The 16,908-nt window shown below is 35.9% G+C and overlaps 1 protein-coding gene across 5 annotated transcripts in view; it reads left to right on the plus strand.

Moving 5' to 3' along the window:
• SCN2A (sodium voltage-gated channel alpha subunit 2) overlaps positions 1–15,891 on the plus strand; it is a 76,381-nt gene extending 60,490 nt beyond the window's left edge. For all 5 annotated transcript variants that reach the window (XM_042040776.1, XM_042040779.1, XM_042040775.1 and 2 more), the window contains exons 20-27: positions 1,121–1,294; positions 3,559–3,681; positions 8,473–8,754; positions 9,299–9,352; positions 10,140–10,277; positions 10,910–11,014; positions 11,179–11,449; positions 12,554–15,891. In XM_042040776.1, the coding sequence (XP_041896710.1) occupies positions 1,121–1,294; positions 3,559–3,681; positions 8,473–8,754; positions 9,299–9,352; positions 10,140–10,277; positions 10,910–11,014; positions 11,179–11,449; positions 12,554–13,749 (2,343 nt within the window). In that variant the 3' untranslated portion in view covers positions 13,750–15,891. The remainder of the gene's footprint in view (positions 1–1,120; positions 1,295–3,558; positions 3,682–8,472; positions 8,755–9,298; positions 9,353–10,139; positions 10,278–10,909; positions 11,015–11,178; positions 11,450–12,553) is intronic.
• The last annotated feature ends 1,017 nt before the right edge of the window (positions 15,892–16,908 follow it).

Below are 16,908 nucleotides of genomic sequence, written 5' to 3' on the forward strand. Positions count from 1 at the left end.
TTCACCCCATCCCTCCCTCTTTCCCAGCTCTACATCCTCCCCCAGCAGCACAGGGAGACAAGGAATGGGAGTTATGGTCAGTTCATCAGAGGTTGTTTCTGCCACTGCTCAGGGAGAGGAGTCCTTCCCCTGCTCCAGCCTGGGGTGTCTTCCATGGGAGACAGTTCTCTGTGAACTCCTCCAGTGTGAGTCCATCCCACAGGGAACAGTTCTCCACAAACTGCTGTGTTGTGGGTCACTCTTCCATGGGGTACAGTCCTTCAGGCACAGCCTGATCCAGCGTGGACCCCCCCCCATGGGGGTCCTATTGGTCCTACAAGTCCTACTTGGACACCTGCTCCAGCATGGGCTCCTCTCTCCATGGTCTGCAGGTCCCTGCCAGGAGCCTGCTCCAGCATGGGTTTCCCAAGATTCACAGCCTGTTCTTGGGCATGCTCCTGCTCCAGCTTGGGCTCGTCCTTGGGCTGCAGGTGGATCTCTGTGTCCTTGTGGATCTCCATGGGCTGCAGGGGCACAGCTGCTTCACCATGGTCTTCACCATGGGCTGCAGGGCCATCTCAGCTCCAGTGCCTGGAGCACCTCCTCCCCCTCCTTCTCTACTGGCCTTAATGTCTGCAGGGCTGTTCCTCCCACATATTCTCACTCCACTCTGACTGCAATTCCACCTGTGCAATATTTTTTTTTTTTCCTTCTTAAATATGTTGTCATAGAGGCATTACTATTATACCTGATTTGCTTGGCCTTGGGCAGTGTTGGGTCTGTCCTGGAGCCAGCTGGCATTGGCTTCTAGAAGCTTCCCACAGAAGCCATCCCTCTATCTCCCCCCACTACCAAAACCTAGCCACACAAACACTACCCGTGGAAACAAATTAAAATGAAGTTTGAAGAGTGGTCTTACAGTAAGTTTTGTGTATCTCTGTTCAGCTCAGCTGATAGCTGAATATTGTTTGGACCCAACTTTATGAAAAGTGTTAACTGAAAGCCAAAGTTATACTTGAGGGAAAGATACATGCCTTATCATCAAATATATATTTTCAATTCAAATTTTTTCCTGACCATTCTGTACCACACTGCAAATTGTGAAGACATTTAATTATATCTTCAAAAATCTTTTTCACAGGCATTTGAAGATATCTACATAGAGCAACGTAAAACTATCAAGACCATGCTGGAATATGCTGACAAAGTTTTCACCTATATCTTCATTCTGGAAATGCTTTTAAAATGGGTGGCTTATGGCTTTCAAACCTATTTCACTAATGCGTGGTGCTGGCTGGACTTCCTGATTGTTGATGTATGTATTCTTTTTCATGTCCTGTATGACAAGCTCTAAAAATCAGAATATTATGTTTTCAGGATAAGATTTCTATTCTATTTAATGAAAACTCTATTTTAACTGTTGTGGTGGTATGGTTTATAATTTGGTTCAGAAAGGAAAAAATATTTGGATATACTTATTTCTCTAGAGGTATTTTGTTGAAATTCTCTAGTTTTATGAAGTTGTAATGCTTTCTGGAAATGATGCTTTTTGCTTTTTTTTTTTTTTTTTGGTGGTATAGAAGGGATGCTGTTCATCCCCTTCAGTTTTTGTTAGGTATGGAAGCAATTTCTTAAACTGTTTCTAATATTCTAATCAATTACTGTAGTTTCATTAGTTAGGCAATTAACCACTGAAATTTTCCTATGGGTGTAATGAATTTTGCCTTATTTAAAGTAATTAATTCCAAGTTTAGTGTCTTTAAAGATACAGTAGCTCAAGTTGATGAAGAGATTAGTATGAGACATTTTAAGGTCTGATTCAAGTGTCCTGTCACTCAATAATATGAAAGGAATATGTGCAATATGAAAGGAAAATACTGCTAGGAATTGTCAGTTCCATGGTACTATTCAGTACTCTCACATTTTTCACTGTATCATGGGGGTAACCTCAAAGAGACACTTCAGAGAACCATAGATGAGTCCCCTTGGAATGGGTTGCCACATGATTTTCCAAAGGTTGCACTACCAAGGAGCAGATACACATTGTCTGAAGGAGACCTAGTGAGAAGTGCATTCTAATTTCAAGTCTACATGCTCAACAAAGTATGTACAGTACTGGGTAGCATAAATGGAAGACTACAGATCTTTAACCATATAGAAAATATTCATTTTCCTTCCATCCCCAATAGCCTGAGTTACCTCTGTCTGTGCTAAAAGGCATCTCTCAGTTCCACATGTGTAATTCCTATGGAATGCAAGCTAAGAATATGTCTTAAACCACCTATTTGCACATTACGAAAAGCAGCAGAATTCTGTAGAAATTGCTAAATAACTCCCTAAAACTACAGTGATAGGTCATGAGGTTTTTACTACACAGAGCTTGGAAAACACTACAACTGGTAAATCCAGACCAGCATTGCAAATCCTATGGTAAGACACGACTATATGCACATCTAGTATTTTATGATTGAGTCTGTACCTTTGTGAAACATGTATTGGCTCAATCATCAGATGTGTAAATTGCCATGAGCAGTAGAGCTTCCATTTATCAACAAATACTTAATTCTTATTTGATAATCTGTGTTTTAGTTACTTCTGTCAGTACTACTTACTGACCCTTGTAAGTAGCTTTGTTAGTTTTCTATGTCAACCTTACCCTGGTGAAATTAAAAAAAAAATCTGAAGCATTCTTTTTAATCTGTAGTCAGGGGATTGAGATAAAAAAGCAAAAAGAACAATTTGGAGATGTAGGAATTGAGAGAATAGGAAGGATGGAAGGGAAGGGCATTAAATGGACAGACATAGAAGGTGATTTGTTTTATTTTTAATTTATTAGGGCCACTCCTTCCCAATGGCTATTAGAAATACATTTCCAAGGATTATTGATGAAAGATAATTGTATTATTTATTTTACAGCTATTCTAGTTTATTTACTCATCTGCCTGCAGACCAGACCAGCGTTTTGCAAGACAGAATTGATGAAGTGGTTAAAGGAGTCACAGGGAATGTAATGAAGTGTGGATATGCCTAAAAATGAAGCTTCTACCATTGTCTAACAAACAGTTGGTTCTCAGTCTTGATTAGTCTGGTTAAATCTGAACAGCACTGGTATCTATGGCTGTTGAATAAGATTTTCTGGACACTAGAAAGTTACATTTGACCAAAAGCAAGGTCTGGATGTGGTTTTTGAGAGCGTTTACATTCTCATCAAGTTCTGAAGATATCATGGGAAGTCCTGACCTAAATTGTCCATTCCAATTCACCCAAGCTTTTGGGTGTTTTGTTTTTGCATGTGACTTCATTTTTCTTTAAATCCCACCAAATGTTGACTGGTTTATGTGAATTTATAAGGCACTTTTATACCATTCTACCAACATGATTTCATCAACAGGTATTTAGAATATACTTTTATTCTATTTTGTCTGACATAAAGATCTTTCTGCATTATAGAGGGTTTCCTGGAGAAAGAGGTCCAGCCTTGAATCTTCTTGAGAAGTTCAGGGCCCACATCATTCCCACCATATGTATCGGAAGGATATAAAGATGAATGAGCAATATTGCCTTTCTGTTTTTGTGTAGGTCTCTTTGGTTAGCTTAACAGCTAATGCCTTGGGCTACTCAGAACTTGGTGCGATTAAGTCCCTTAGGACACTAAGAGCTTTGAGACCTCTAAGAGCCTTGTCGCGATTTGAAGGGATGAGGGTAAGACAACATGAAAGAATCTGAAATAATGCATGCATCCACAGAAACAATGCATGCAGAATAATCAACGGCCAATCCATGCAGAAATGCTATCCTACCATCCTATATATTTCACATTTATCACTAACATATAAGCAAAAGGCTTCATCTGCTTATATGAATTCATGTGTTATTGCACATACTGTTACACTTAATGAGGCTCCTTGGCCTTTCACCATTTTTCATATTTTCATGGAGGGCCCAAGGATTTATCAACTGCATGGATCTATGCAGTGTTACTGAATTTATCCTATACAATTACATACTGCTATAGTCAGAACAGTTTAAAAAATCTCCAATACTTCCTCTTAAAAGTGTGTGCACATACACCCATGTATGCATGCACATGTGTATTTTGTACCAGTTTAGACTATCATACATAGTCTATATCTTTTAATATAGTGTTCTGTGTATATAAATTGGGAACGTCTTTTAGAACTAAAAGTTCTGTAATTACTTTGTACGTTAATAAGTAAATTGGCACTATTAAAACACCTCTCTTTCATATTAGAACTACTGCATTCTATTTAAGAAAACTTTTCTAGCATATCAAAGATCAAGCTGGTTTTGTGATTTCTGGTTGCTTACTGCTTTCCATATTGATTGTAAAATGTTGATTATAATCTATAGAGCACTAAGCAGCCTGAAAACATGTTAGATTTTTGCTGGTATATTTGAGAAGTTACTGTCCCCAGCTGCTCATTATCACCGTATCAGCTACCACAGCTGAGACCCTCAGGGCACATTCCGTCTGTCTCAGTGCAAAGTCGAAGTGATGAGCATAGATCACTTCTTTGGTGCACTGAAATGGACAAAGACCTGATGTACTCTGCTATGACTCGAAAGCTCTAGAAATGTTTCTCTTAGGGGTAGTAGTGAACAACCAGATATGGCAGATATTTCTAGCCACAGGAAGATGTCTGGCTTACACTTTCAGGGTCCATCTGTCTCTCTTGGACATACTGCCATAGTGGGCATCAGCAGATGCACCAGAACTGGAACCCTACTGCCATAATTAAAAGGGATCCCTGTGTGAGCTCCCTCCTGTGATCACTATTCTTTGGCACCCCAGGTGATAAGCTGATTAGCTAATTTGTAAGTCAACTACAAATTGGTGAGCTTCTGAAGAAAATGTCACGCTCTCTGTGTGTGGAGAGTAAGAGAAGAGACTTCAACCAAAAAGGAAATGGACTTTGATAAAATGTTATAAATTCAAACAGGAAATAGCATTTCCTTGTCTCCAACAAATTTCTGGACCTTTACTAAAGCAAATTTGAAAATTGGGATGTTTATATCAGAGGTAAGGCCTGTCCAAAGCATCAGTATTATCTCACTAAAACCACGTTAACTGTTGGGTTGGGGTTCTTTTGTGACAAAGATTAGCAAAACAGAAACAACAAAATAAAAATATTTCAAATTTTATATGCACAGTAAATTGCTTAAGTGGCAATTTTTTATTGCAAGGGAAAAACCAATAACCTTGTCATGAAGGTTTATGGGTAATTGTCAATCCCATGACTTCCATGTTGGTGTAAACTTTACCTATGGCTTTGATCCTGCTCTGCCAACTGTATCTCTTTGTACAATACCCAGATGAGGAGGAGATTTATGAGTTTAGCAAAAAACCAATAAAAAGTAGTGGATGAAGTTATATTTCTTAAGACTAGAAATGTGACCTGTAGTTTCATTAGTTAGGCAATTAACCACTGAAATTTTCCTATGGGTGTAATGAATTTTGCCTTATTTAAAGTAATTAATTCCAAATTTAGTGTCTTTAAAGATACAGTAGCTCAAGTTGATGAAGAGATTAGTATGAGAACATTTTAAGGTCTGATTCATGGAAATTCACATGCCTGTTCATAACATAATCATTCCATTGGTGTTTATCATGTATGAACTGAAAATATGACAATACAGTACCATGCATATATTTGCATAGACACTTAAATTTGCTTCCATTGAGCATTATACTTCCCATATACAAGCAGGAAATCCTTTTCAATACATATAAAAATTTAAACTCACTGTACTATTCTCTAGGATTAGGACTTGTGCCTGCCCAAACTAGTAATTAATAAAAAAAAATTGCCCCTATGAAAAACGTGATTTTTTTTTTCTTGCATCTTCCTACCAATGTTATTGCTAGGAAAGGTATACTTTAATTTGCACTTGGTACTTCATTAAAATAGCTGGTGGGAATATAATTAATCTGTCCCTGCTCTGTCCCAAGCAGTATCACTCACTGCTATATGGTGCTAGGCACATAATACCTTTTTCTTTCAACCAGAAAACAAAGGGTTTGATGACTTTCTTATGCTTCCTCTACTTTCATCTGCTGTCAGGCCTAGCCCCTTTTCTCACACCCTTACAACCAGTGGAAGCTGGAAGGTGTCTGGATCAGTGTTTTCAGTGATGCTCAACCATATGTTTAGAGTTTCTTCTGATGATTCATATCACAAACTGGTTCTCTATAGCTTCAGGACTCAGACTAAAACCAGAGAAAGTAGGTCAGCTGTAGAAATCCAGCAATTAAAGAAAGAACATGACTGGACCTGCAGCTGCAGCAGAAAGAGGAACAGAACTCTTGGGTGTACTGAGACTGAAAGCTCAAGGACAAATATTTTCACTTCATTAACTATCCCTTTATATCTCAAGAATCATTCCTGATGGATGATATTATTACATTTAAGAATATTTAAGAATATTTTTTAAGTAGAAGAATTGAGATAACTTTCAATTAAAAAAAGCCTAATATATTTGGAAATTATTCCCAAATTGGGAAAAAAATTATTTTTTTCATTTATTATTCCGGTCAAGCTTGCTTTAAGAATAAGTGTGTTCATGATTTTCCAATTTGAACTAATTCAGCATTGTTATTAGACTGTTCATTTGCATAGGTCAGACAATGCCTTATGGCCTTCCATGGTCATGTGGTTTACAATGCTATGTACAAGCTTGTCAACATAAGACAGCACTGTTGAAATAGTCAGAAGAGATTTATCCATCAGTCAGGGAATCCTCTCTACCCAGATGCTGACTTATATAATTCTGTATTACTTTTGCTTTTTAATTTATAACAGGTATAGCTAAGGAGATTTTTAGTATGATTAAGAAACAGTTCTGATTTGTTTTAAATTTCCCTACTAGAAATAACCACTTATTAAAACATTTGATTTAAAATATGTGGAAAAAATGTACAAACAAACAAAGAAGCATGGAAGGTTTGGACTTTATGCACCATTCTGCACTTTTCTAGAGTCATGGAGTAGTTTACATTGAAAGGAACCTCATTTGATTCAGCTCCTAAATTTAATAGAACAACAATTTCACTGAAGTCCTATAGTCTCTCAAATGTTGTCCAAAGAATGTATCACCCACAAGAGCTAGTGTTTTGGCAGGAACGGGGCCCTGAAAGTAAACCAGGAATTTCTCCTTTCCTTCAGCCCAATTCTACTTTATAGTATATGTGATGGTGGTTCATCACCTATCTAACATTCAAAGGGTTTATTTTCTGTTCTGTAAAAGGGCAAGGAATGAAAGCCGATCTACCTGGATGACTAATTTTAAAATTCATTGATTCTATGGATGCTGTTAGTTGCAGATATAACTGTAATGCCAAAATAGTTCATAGACCTTCACTACATATTTGTATTTTAAACAGAAAGAAGTAGTTTATTATGCTAGAGGATCTGCCCTAGTACCTACATCATATAAACTAAATGAATTATAAACAAGCCCATCAAAGTAATAGGTAGTGTTCTGCATTAAAAAAAAAAAAAACAACAAAACAAACAACAAAAAAGCAAACTTCACTAAATTTTAAGGATCTGGTTCAGTTGTTTTGGCAAAGCTGGCAGCAGTGCTCTATATTTAAAAATTTTTATATTCTTAGAGTTATTTACAGAGAGATTTAAAATAGGAATTAACTTATTTAGCATCATTGATTCCATCATTCAATTAATAATTCTCGTTCATAATGGACCTACTTTCTCCCAATTTTTATTTTCCATAGTGTTTTATTTTCATTCTGGCATGTTTTTAATCATTGCTCATCATCACACATGAATTCATTTTCACATTTTTCTTTCCTGAAGCCTGATTTTTCCCAGAATTCAGTTGGGAATTAAATCAAGTCTCTTTTTCAAGTTTTATCTGCCACTTGCCTGAACACTAACATCTCTGGTGTGTTCAGATACTCAGTAGCTTTCCTGGTTTGAACATTTCTACTTTTCTGATTCTATATGTAAACATCCAAATGAACATCACTGGGTTTTATTTTTAAAAAGACTCAAAGTTACTTTCAATTAGAAATTTGCTCAGTAATAGATTTGAACTTACTTCGATTTGTTTATCCAGTAAACATGTAATATAAAAAATTTGGTTTGTTTGAGTCAATCAGTGATTATAATTATTATGGTTTTGCAGACATACATTAAGTAAATATTCTAAAAAGCACTGATAAATACTACTTCTTCCTTTTTTTTTTTCAGTTTAACTGGTTGGTTTTTATTATTCCCATTCTTTAAAGCTACCATTTGCTACTATTTGTATTTTTTCCTTCAAATTATGTTGACATTTTATCTTTTCTCTATACTGCTTTTCTGACTTGCTACTCTCAACAATTAAAGAAGTGTAACACAGATATTAGAATTACAATAGCATGTTACATTTGAGAAAGGCTGATGAAGTATTTGTAAGATACTGGTGCCTGTGTTCTTACAGTGTCTCTCTTCGGTTTCATTTGTACTCCAGGTGGTGGTGAATGCCCTGTTAGGAGCAATTCCATCTATTATGAATGTGCTTCTTGTTTGCCTTATATTCTGGCTGATCTTTAGTATCATGGGAGTAAATCTATTTGCTGGAAAGTTTTACTACTGTGTTAACACTACAACTGATGAGAGATTTGATATCAGCCAAATCAACAACTTTAGTCAATGTGAGGAGCTCATACAAAACAATGAAACTGCCCGGTGGAAGAATGTGAAGGTTAACTTTGACAATGTAGGCCTTGGTTACCTTTCTCTGCTCCAAGTGGTAAGTCACCAGTCCTTAATTTCTATTTCTCTTTCTACATCTCTGTTGTTTACTTGTAACAGTTAAAAGTTTTTTACTTTTTTTTTTTTATTATTTAGAAATTTTGTCTCTCACTTCCTGGTTTGAATTACGAAGTGTGGGATAAATCCGTGACTCTACAGAAATAACACAAAGCCTAGAGGCTATACTGACTATGAGAAAAAAAAATGTAATTCAAACCTAATACACCTTAGCTGCATTGAATCTGTATCAAGTAAACCTGTAATGCTGATGCACAAAGAAAATACCTTTTACATCAGATATTATTCACAATAGACAAAAGTTCTTAATGGATGCTGTGTCCTCTGTAGTCAGATATTAGACTTGGCTTGCAATTCTTGTACATGAATAAAACATACAATAGAAGGCAAGAGTCAGCTATTAGCATTGCACTCTGCTGGTTTCTATGATGAGGACTAAAGACAGTCTTCAGCTCCTAAAAAATTCTTCTGACAAGCCATTTTCCAGGAAAAGTGTGACCTAAACACCTGTGTTCTTTTTATAGGCTACGTTTAAAGGATGGATGGATATCATGTACGCAGCTGTGGATTCTCGTAATGTAAGTATAGTCCCTTGACTCCATTTGTTTTGATTGTATGAGCTCCAAGATTTGAGAATGCAATTTTCACAGCTTTCAGAAATAACAGTAAAAATGAAAGAACAGAGAGTTACTATAACTTTGTAGTTAAAGAAAATGGAAACTATGGGAAAAATACAAGAAATGAGGAAAGCAGAGGAGCAGTCCTAAAGGATTCCATGGTCTCTATGGTACAGTTGAATCAAAATTCCTCAATCCTACAACAGACTTACCTATTGCCATGAAATACCTTTTCATTGCCATGAAATACCTTTTCCTCCTCTCATTATGCATTGAGCCATTACATAGCTGTACCAAGAAAATATGCTTAGTCTAAACATGGCCTGGATGCCTCTCTTCCATAATCCTGTGCAGTTTCCTAAGTGTCCATAGCAGTGAAATCTCCACAAGCCCACAACTGGGACTCCCACAAGATCTACAGAAAATTCTGCAAATGTAAAGCTTGGTGTTTCTGGTTGTCTGTACACTCAGACAGGTGGAACTTTGCTAGTTTAAATCAATTGTGTTTTCAGTATTTATTCTACATTCATACAGGCCAGTTACAATTTTAAAAATGAAATATCAAGTTTGATAATAAAGTCTTTTTTTCAAGAATGTAACTTCTTGTGGATTGAAGATCAGTGGAATGGATATGTCAGAACTTGACCGTAAGAAGCAAAGGTCACAATCATAGAGCCCTAAATTCAATCGAGCAGATATTTTGCGGTCACTGTTAAACTAATGCATAGTTTCTATGCCTTTTTTGCAGGTTTTGGATCAGCCTAAGTATGAAGATAACCTGTACATGTATCTTTACTTTGTCATCTTTATCATCTTTGGATCATTTTTTACCTTGAACCTTTTTATTGGTGTCATCATAGACAATTTCAACCAGCAGAAAAAGAAGATAAGTACCTCGTTATTCTGAAAAGAAAGTAAAAAAAAACCCTTATTTTTGGTCCACTGATGACAATTTTATTCATAAGTTTTTTTTAATGATAAATTAGTTAAGAGCTCTGAATAGTAAATACATTAAATTATTAAAGCTTACAGTTTGGCTTGATGAGGGTTTGATGGACAAGTGACAGTATATGACTCTCCATGGCTAGTGAAATACTCAATGTCATCTTTGTAAAGATCTGGATTTGAGACTGCAGCCTATAATTGAGTCATAAAAAGGCTAACCATTCAAATAGCAAAATGTAGCTTTAAAAATTCTTTGCTATACTACCTTCATGTCACAGAGCTCAGCAGTGTAGATTTCTGACCTTTGATAATAAACATTGTATTATCTTTATTTGTATGCTCTTTAGTCTTTGCGTTTTGTCAACACTGTTTCAAAAGGTATCAGTGTTCCAGCTGCCAAACTTAACACTTTGTGTAGCTTAATACTTAATATAAAGATTATAAAAGAGGATTTTTATGTCTGTCTTAAATTTTCCCACAGATGAGAATGTGAACAAGAGTGATTATTAGTATTATTTATAAGTAATCAATAAAGATACACGATTGTAACCAGTTTTTTTCTCTTTGGTTTACTTTGGAGGTCAAGACATTTTTATGACAGAAGAACAGAAGAAATACTACAATGCAATGAAAAAATTGGGTTCAAAGAAACCACAAAAGCCTATACCTCGACCAGCAGTAAGAATAAAAATATTTTCTGTTATTTTTACATCTATTTAAAAATTGGATTTTTCCAATTATGCCTTAGGCTGAAATAAGTTGTAAGCTAAAAAAAAATGTGATATTAGAAAAGACTTATTAATCTGAAATACCGTTTTTTTCTCTTTCTTCTGCCACAACAGAACAAATTCCAAGGCATGGTCTTTGATTTTGTAACAAAACAAGCATTTGATATCAGTATCATGATACTTATCTGCCTTAATATGGTCACAATGATGGTAGAAACAGATGATCAGAGTGAAGACATGGAAAACATTTTATATTGGATTAACCTGGTGTTTATCGTACTTTTCACTGGAGAATTTGTCCTGAAATTGATTTCACTTCGTCATTACTACTTTACTATAGGTTGGAATATTTTTGATTTTGTGGTTGTCATTCTCTCCATAGTAGGTAAGAGTAATGCATTTTTATGCAATGTCTAATTCTGTGTAAACTGCAATATTTTTGGCGTGTAAAATCTATTTATATTTTGGTTTAAATTCATCACTAGAAAATCTTATCCATAGGATAACTGAAAAGTATGGTAAGAATGTTTTTAAGCAAGAGGTTTCACACATTCCTACTTTTTTATTGGTTGAAATTAGATCTTTATTCTGAACTCAGTAGAGATTCCTATGCATACATGAAAGGTAATTTTGATATAAACTCACAGTGACAGTTGCAGGTGAAAGAGTCCAGCCATCCAAAATCTGAGAGCAAAATCTGCCTGAGACTATTATTAGGGTATCATGCATGCACCCCAGACAGCAGGGTAAAACCCTTTGCTTACTTCGGTTTTGTTTTACCCTGAGAGGCTTTGTGCCTGAGCTGGAGTGAGCACTGCAGAAGCAGAGCTGAAGCAGATGTGGCAACAAATAATTACTCACTAATTGCTTTTTCTAGAGCAGAAAACTTGAAAGAACTTGAGTAAAAATTGTGTTATTTTAACTTTTAAGTACTCCTTAATATGCAAATCAGTTTTGCTATTTTTGTATCGAAAAAGCTATTTTTCTGCTTTGAGCCGCATAATATAGTGTTCAATTCTTCTGCTCTTCTGTGAGTTATGAAAACCTTTTTATCAGTTTGTTTCTGTTCAGAATTTCTCTGTCATTAATAATAAACTTGTGTTCATGTTATTTTATGTATGATTAAGAAGTTGCAGTTCTATTCAAATATACATATTTTCTTTGAATAGCCTAACTTGATTACATGACATTTTAATACTGCTGTGCATATGATCTTTCTTCAGATTAACTGAGATTATTTTTGTTACAATTAAACAAATGGGGATTCCTCTGATCTCAGCATTCACTAATATACATACCCTAGTTATTAGTTTTTCCTAAAAAAGTATACCAAACAAAAGGTTTTGTAAAAACAACTGAATGGCTAATTACTAAAAATCTGTTTAAATATCCTACTCTTCTTAAAGTTCTACAATGCTTGTAGAATATATCTTTAGCAGTGGTTTTAAAATGTAATAATATTCTTTACTGATTTAACTTGTTTTTCTAGGTATGTTCTTAGCTGAGATGATTGAGAAGTACTTCGTATCCCCCACACTATTCAGAGTCATCCGACTTGCCAGAATCGGTCGAATCCTGCGCCTCATTAAAGGCGCTAAGGGAATCCGCACTCTGCTTTTTGCTCTGATGATGTCTCTTCCTGCTTTGTTCAACATTGGGCTGCTGCTCTTCCTGGTCATGTTCATCTATGCCATATTTGGCATGTCCAACTTTGCCTATGTCAAGAGGGAAGTTGGGATTGATGACATGTTCAACTTTGAAACGTTTGGCAACAGCATGATCTGCCTGTTTCAGATCACCACATCCGCGGGCTGGGATGGTTTGCTCGCCCCGATCCTTAACAGTGGGGAGCCGGACTGTGACCCCCATAAAGATCATCCAGGGAGTTCTGTGAAAGGTGACTGTGGCAACCCTTCTGTTGGGATTTTCTTCTTTGTCAGCTACATTATCATATCCTTTCTGGTAGTGGTGAACATGTACATTGCTGTGATTTTGGAGAACTTCAGTGTTGCTACTGAAGAAAGCGCTGAACCCTTGAGTGAGGACGACTTTGAGATGTTCTATGAAGTCTGGGAGAAGTTTGATCCTGATGCAACACAATTCATAGAGTTCAGTAAATTATCAGATTTTGCAGCTTCATTAGATCCACCTCTTCTCATAGCAAAACCAAACAAAGTCCAGCTTATTGCAATGGATCTGCCCATGGTGAGCGGTGACAGAATTCACTGCCTTGACATCTTGTTTGCTTTCACAAAGCGTGTATTGGGGGAAAGTGGGGAGATGGACGCCCTCAGAATACAGATGGAAGATCGGTTTATGGCAGCCAATCCTTCTAAAGTCTCCTATGAACCAATTACAACCACATTGAAACGAAAACAGGAGGAGGTGTCTGCTGTCATCATTCAGCGTGCTTACAGACGTCACCTTTTAAGGCAAAAAGTCAAAAAAGTATCATGTATATTTAGTCAGGATAAAGGTAAAGAGGAAGATGATCTGCCCATGAAAGAAGATATGATTATGGATAAACTCAATGAGAACTCTACTCCAGAAAAAACAGATATGACCCCATCCACAACCTCCCCACCTTCTTATGACAGCGTAACAAAGCCAGACAAGGATAAATATGAAAAAGACAAGTCAGAAAAAGAAGATAAAGGTAAAGACAGCAGGGAAAGTAAAAAGTAACATAGAATGCTGTTTGTGATAAACTGTTTACAGCCTGAAAAAGTATGTATTTGTGTCAACAGGACTCCTGTAGGAGGTACATGCCAAACTGTCAGTTTTTACATATATAGATATATATATAATTATATATATATATATATATAAGGTCAGTGCCTATAGCAAGACAGTGACCCCTCGTCATCAAACTGCAACTCTGTAAAACAGGGTAACATCTTGACAGGAGGTTGTTGTTTTTAGTACCAGCTGACACTGCTGAAGAGATGATAAAATGGCCAACCAGACTGTAGGGACCAGTTAAAAAAAAAAGGTGCAAACCTATGAATCTCTGTGTTTAACATGAAACACACAGTACAAAAATTGTATCCACTGTTAGCATTTCAACAGTCACATTTGCCATATTTTTACAAAAATCAGTGTTGGTGAACTTATCATTTTTTAATTCACAGGTTGTTTACTATTATATGTGACTATTTTTGTAAATGGGTTTTATGTTGGGGAAGGGGGTATGAGGACCAGGTGTTCTACTCTCGGATTCTCTATAATGTACAGACAGAAGTGATTTGCATGAAGGCATGCTGCACTTGTAGTTCATGCATGGGAAAACATGACGTCACACAAAGCAGCAGTCTGACTACTTCCATGTTTCAGGGTGGCTCTGTATGTTGAGGTGCTTAATAACAGTATCCATCTAGTATCTCATCCAGACAAATCTTAATGTGCCTGTAAAGTCCCATAGAGTCTACAATAATAGAACAGATGTTTTATTTTTTCATAAGTCATTTAACAATAGTTGAACAAACTCTGTGTAAAAATTCTACTGAGGGACATAGAGTCCACTTTTAAGTATTCTTCTGCAGAAAACAGTTTACTTGACATTGGGAAGTTGAGTTTACCAAAAACCTCCAAAACATAAGGATTATGAAGTTGTTCTGCTTCACCCTGCAGTATCATTTAGCCATCTTCTGCTCTCAGCAAGGTTGACATTGTATGTGTTGATTAAAAAAGAACCCTCTATGTAAATAGTTATTTTATCCCGTGGTGCATGTTTGAGCAAACAAATAATGACATGTGCACAATATTTATTGCATCAAATATGTACCACAGTAAGTGTAATTTGCAAGCTCTCAACAGCTAATAAGAAGTATTCTGTACCATTATAGATAGTTTGGAAGCTATCACTGATGCATGTTTATCTTGCCTTTGCTGCTGTAATTTTACTCCTTCCACTGTTAAGAGTCTAATATGGGAAGCCATATCTCAGTGGTTAAGTGAAATAAATTGTTCAATTGGTCATCATTCTTTCATGACATCAAGCAATAGTTTGCAGCTATTTAAGAGCTTCTTGCTTTGCATTCTAAAATTTTAAGTGACTACTGTACGGTGCATAGTCAGACTGTACAGGATATGTTGCAAACTGCTTAATCTGTTGAAAACTACATGGATAGAATTTTCTAAGAAAATATAAATACTGTAAAAAATACCATTTTATTTTATTTTTCAGCGTTTTGTACATAAAATAAGAAATGAGAATTATCTTCAGGTTGATGTTACTGTCACTTTTGTTACTTTCTATCCATAGCACTTTTTAATTCAAGAACTTCACAAAATAAGAAACAAAGGAAAGAATGGGGTAGCTTTAGGTTTCTGCTTTTTTATTAGTACTGTATTTTTGCACACATTTTAATGTGAAATAAGTTTCAAACTGAGTCCAAAATGCACTTGCTTCCAAATAGATATAACTTGTAATTGAAATGTGGTGGGGAGGATTTGTTTAAAATTCTAGCACTGCCTGCATCAGAAGTTTCAAGGTAGTCTTTTTATTCATGAAATCTTTACCAGTGTTTGTTTACATAGACTATTCTTATTCTTGTTGATTCATGCTGCACTAGAACTGTTCTAAATATAATATGGGATCCACAATGTTCTTTTTCCACAGGAATTAAATAGCAAACTTGTATAATTGATCACATCAGGACATTTTGTGTTTCTTACACAAGCAAAAATTCGATGTTGACTCCTCCTTTTACAAAAATATTGACTTGTGTGTCGGTGAACTGCATGCAGGAAAATGCTATTACCATAAAGAACAGTAAACCACATTACAGTTGAGCCAAAAGAATAAAGACTTCATTTTTTATTGTATTTAATGGTTTTGTCTGGTTTTTTTTCCCCACTAAAAACTACTGGATATCAAGAGGTGCTACGAAAATAAAATACGAATAAATAAAAGGTTAGAAATAGATTTGTGAAAAGTAAAAAAAAAAAAAGAAGCTGTATGCTTTCTGAAAGATCTTAAACATGATTTGCACTTACACTCTTCAGGTTATTAATCTTATTCAGGATCCTAGTAGGATAATGTCTAAGAGCTCATGATGCTTCAATCCTTTCTTCATACCTTTTTCATATTCTGAGACAACTAGAAAAACGGATGTTAAAGAAAGTCTCTAGCTACCACGGCTGCAATGTAGGTATCATTTCAACTATATTTTACATTTGAAGTGAAGAATTATCTTTGTGTTATAAAGACAAAAATATTCATTGCATTATTTTCAAAGTATAACTTATTATTTTGTGCTAAGACATGAGAGCCAAATTTTAGGTAGCAATCATATTTGACTGCTATTTCTTAAAAGAACTTCTCCCTGTTGTAAATTTGAAGTAATGCCATGAAAGTTACACTGAACAAATTGAAAGCACAATCTCTAATAATCATCATAGATGTGCAGATGTGCACTCTACATCAGATCCTCTGAAGAGTATTGAGAAAACCAGATATACCCAGTGATCTGTGTGATGTATAACTCCGAGCTTTGGGTGTGCACCCCAGCAGAAACACTTGCAATGGAACAGTAGCATGGTGCATGCCCTACGTCCCTTCTCTCCACAATTTTCAACCACTGATGGTCTGTTGAGATTGTTCACTCTAGAAATGAGTATCACTACACTCGTGTAGTGAGCTCTTAGGCTGCAGTGTTTTAGTTAGATTCTTCACCTCAGCTGTGAAAAAACAATTGTCAGGGCAGGGTGTAAGATAGGGAGAGATGGAGAATTCAAAATCGTGTAATTAAAGGACAAATTTCGTGTTGGTTTGGTTGGTTTTGTGGAGGGAAAGGTCTTGAAAAAAATGCAGGTACATAAATATTTGTCTGACTTAGACTG

This window comes from Corvus kubaryi, unplaced genomic scaffold (assembly GCF_017639235.1).
Source record: "Corvus kubaryi isolate FWS band 111438036 unplaced genomic scaffold, C.kubaryi_AGA036_p1.0 37396, whole genome shotgun sequence".
In the NCBI taxonomy this organism is placed as follows: domain Eukaryota; kingdom Metazoa; phylum Chordata; class Aves; order Passeriformes; family Corvidae; genus Corvus; species Corvus kubaryi.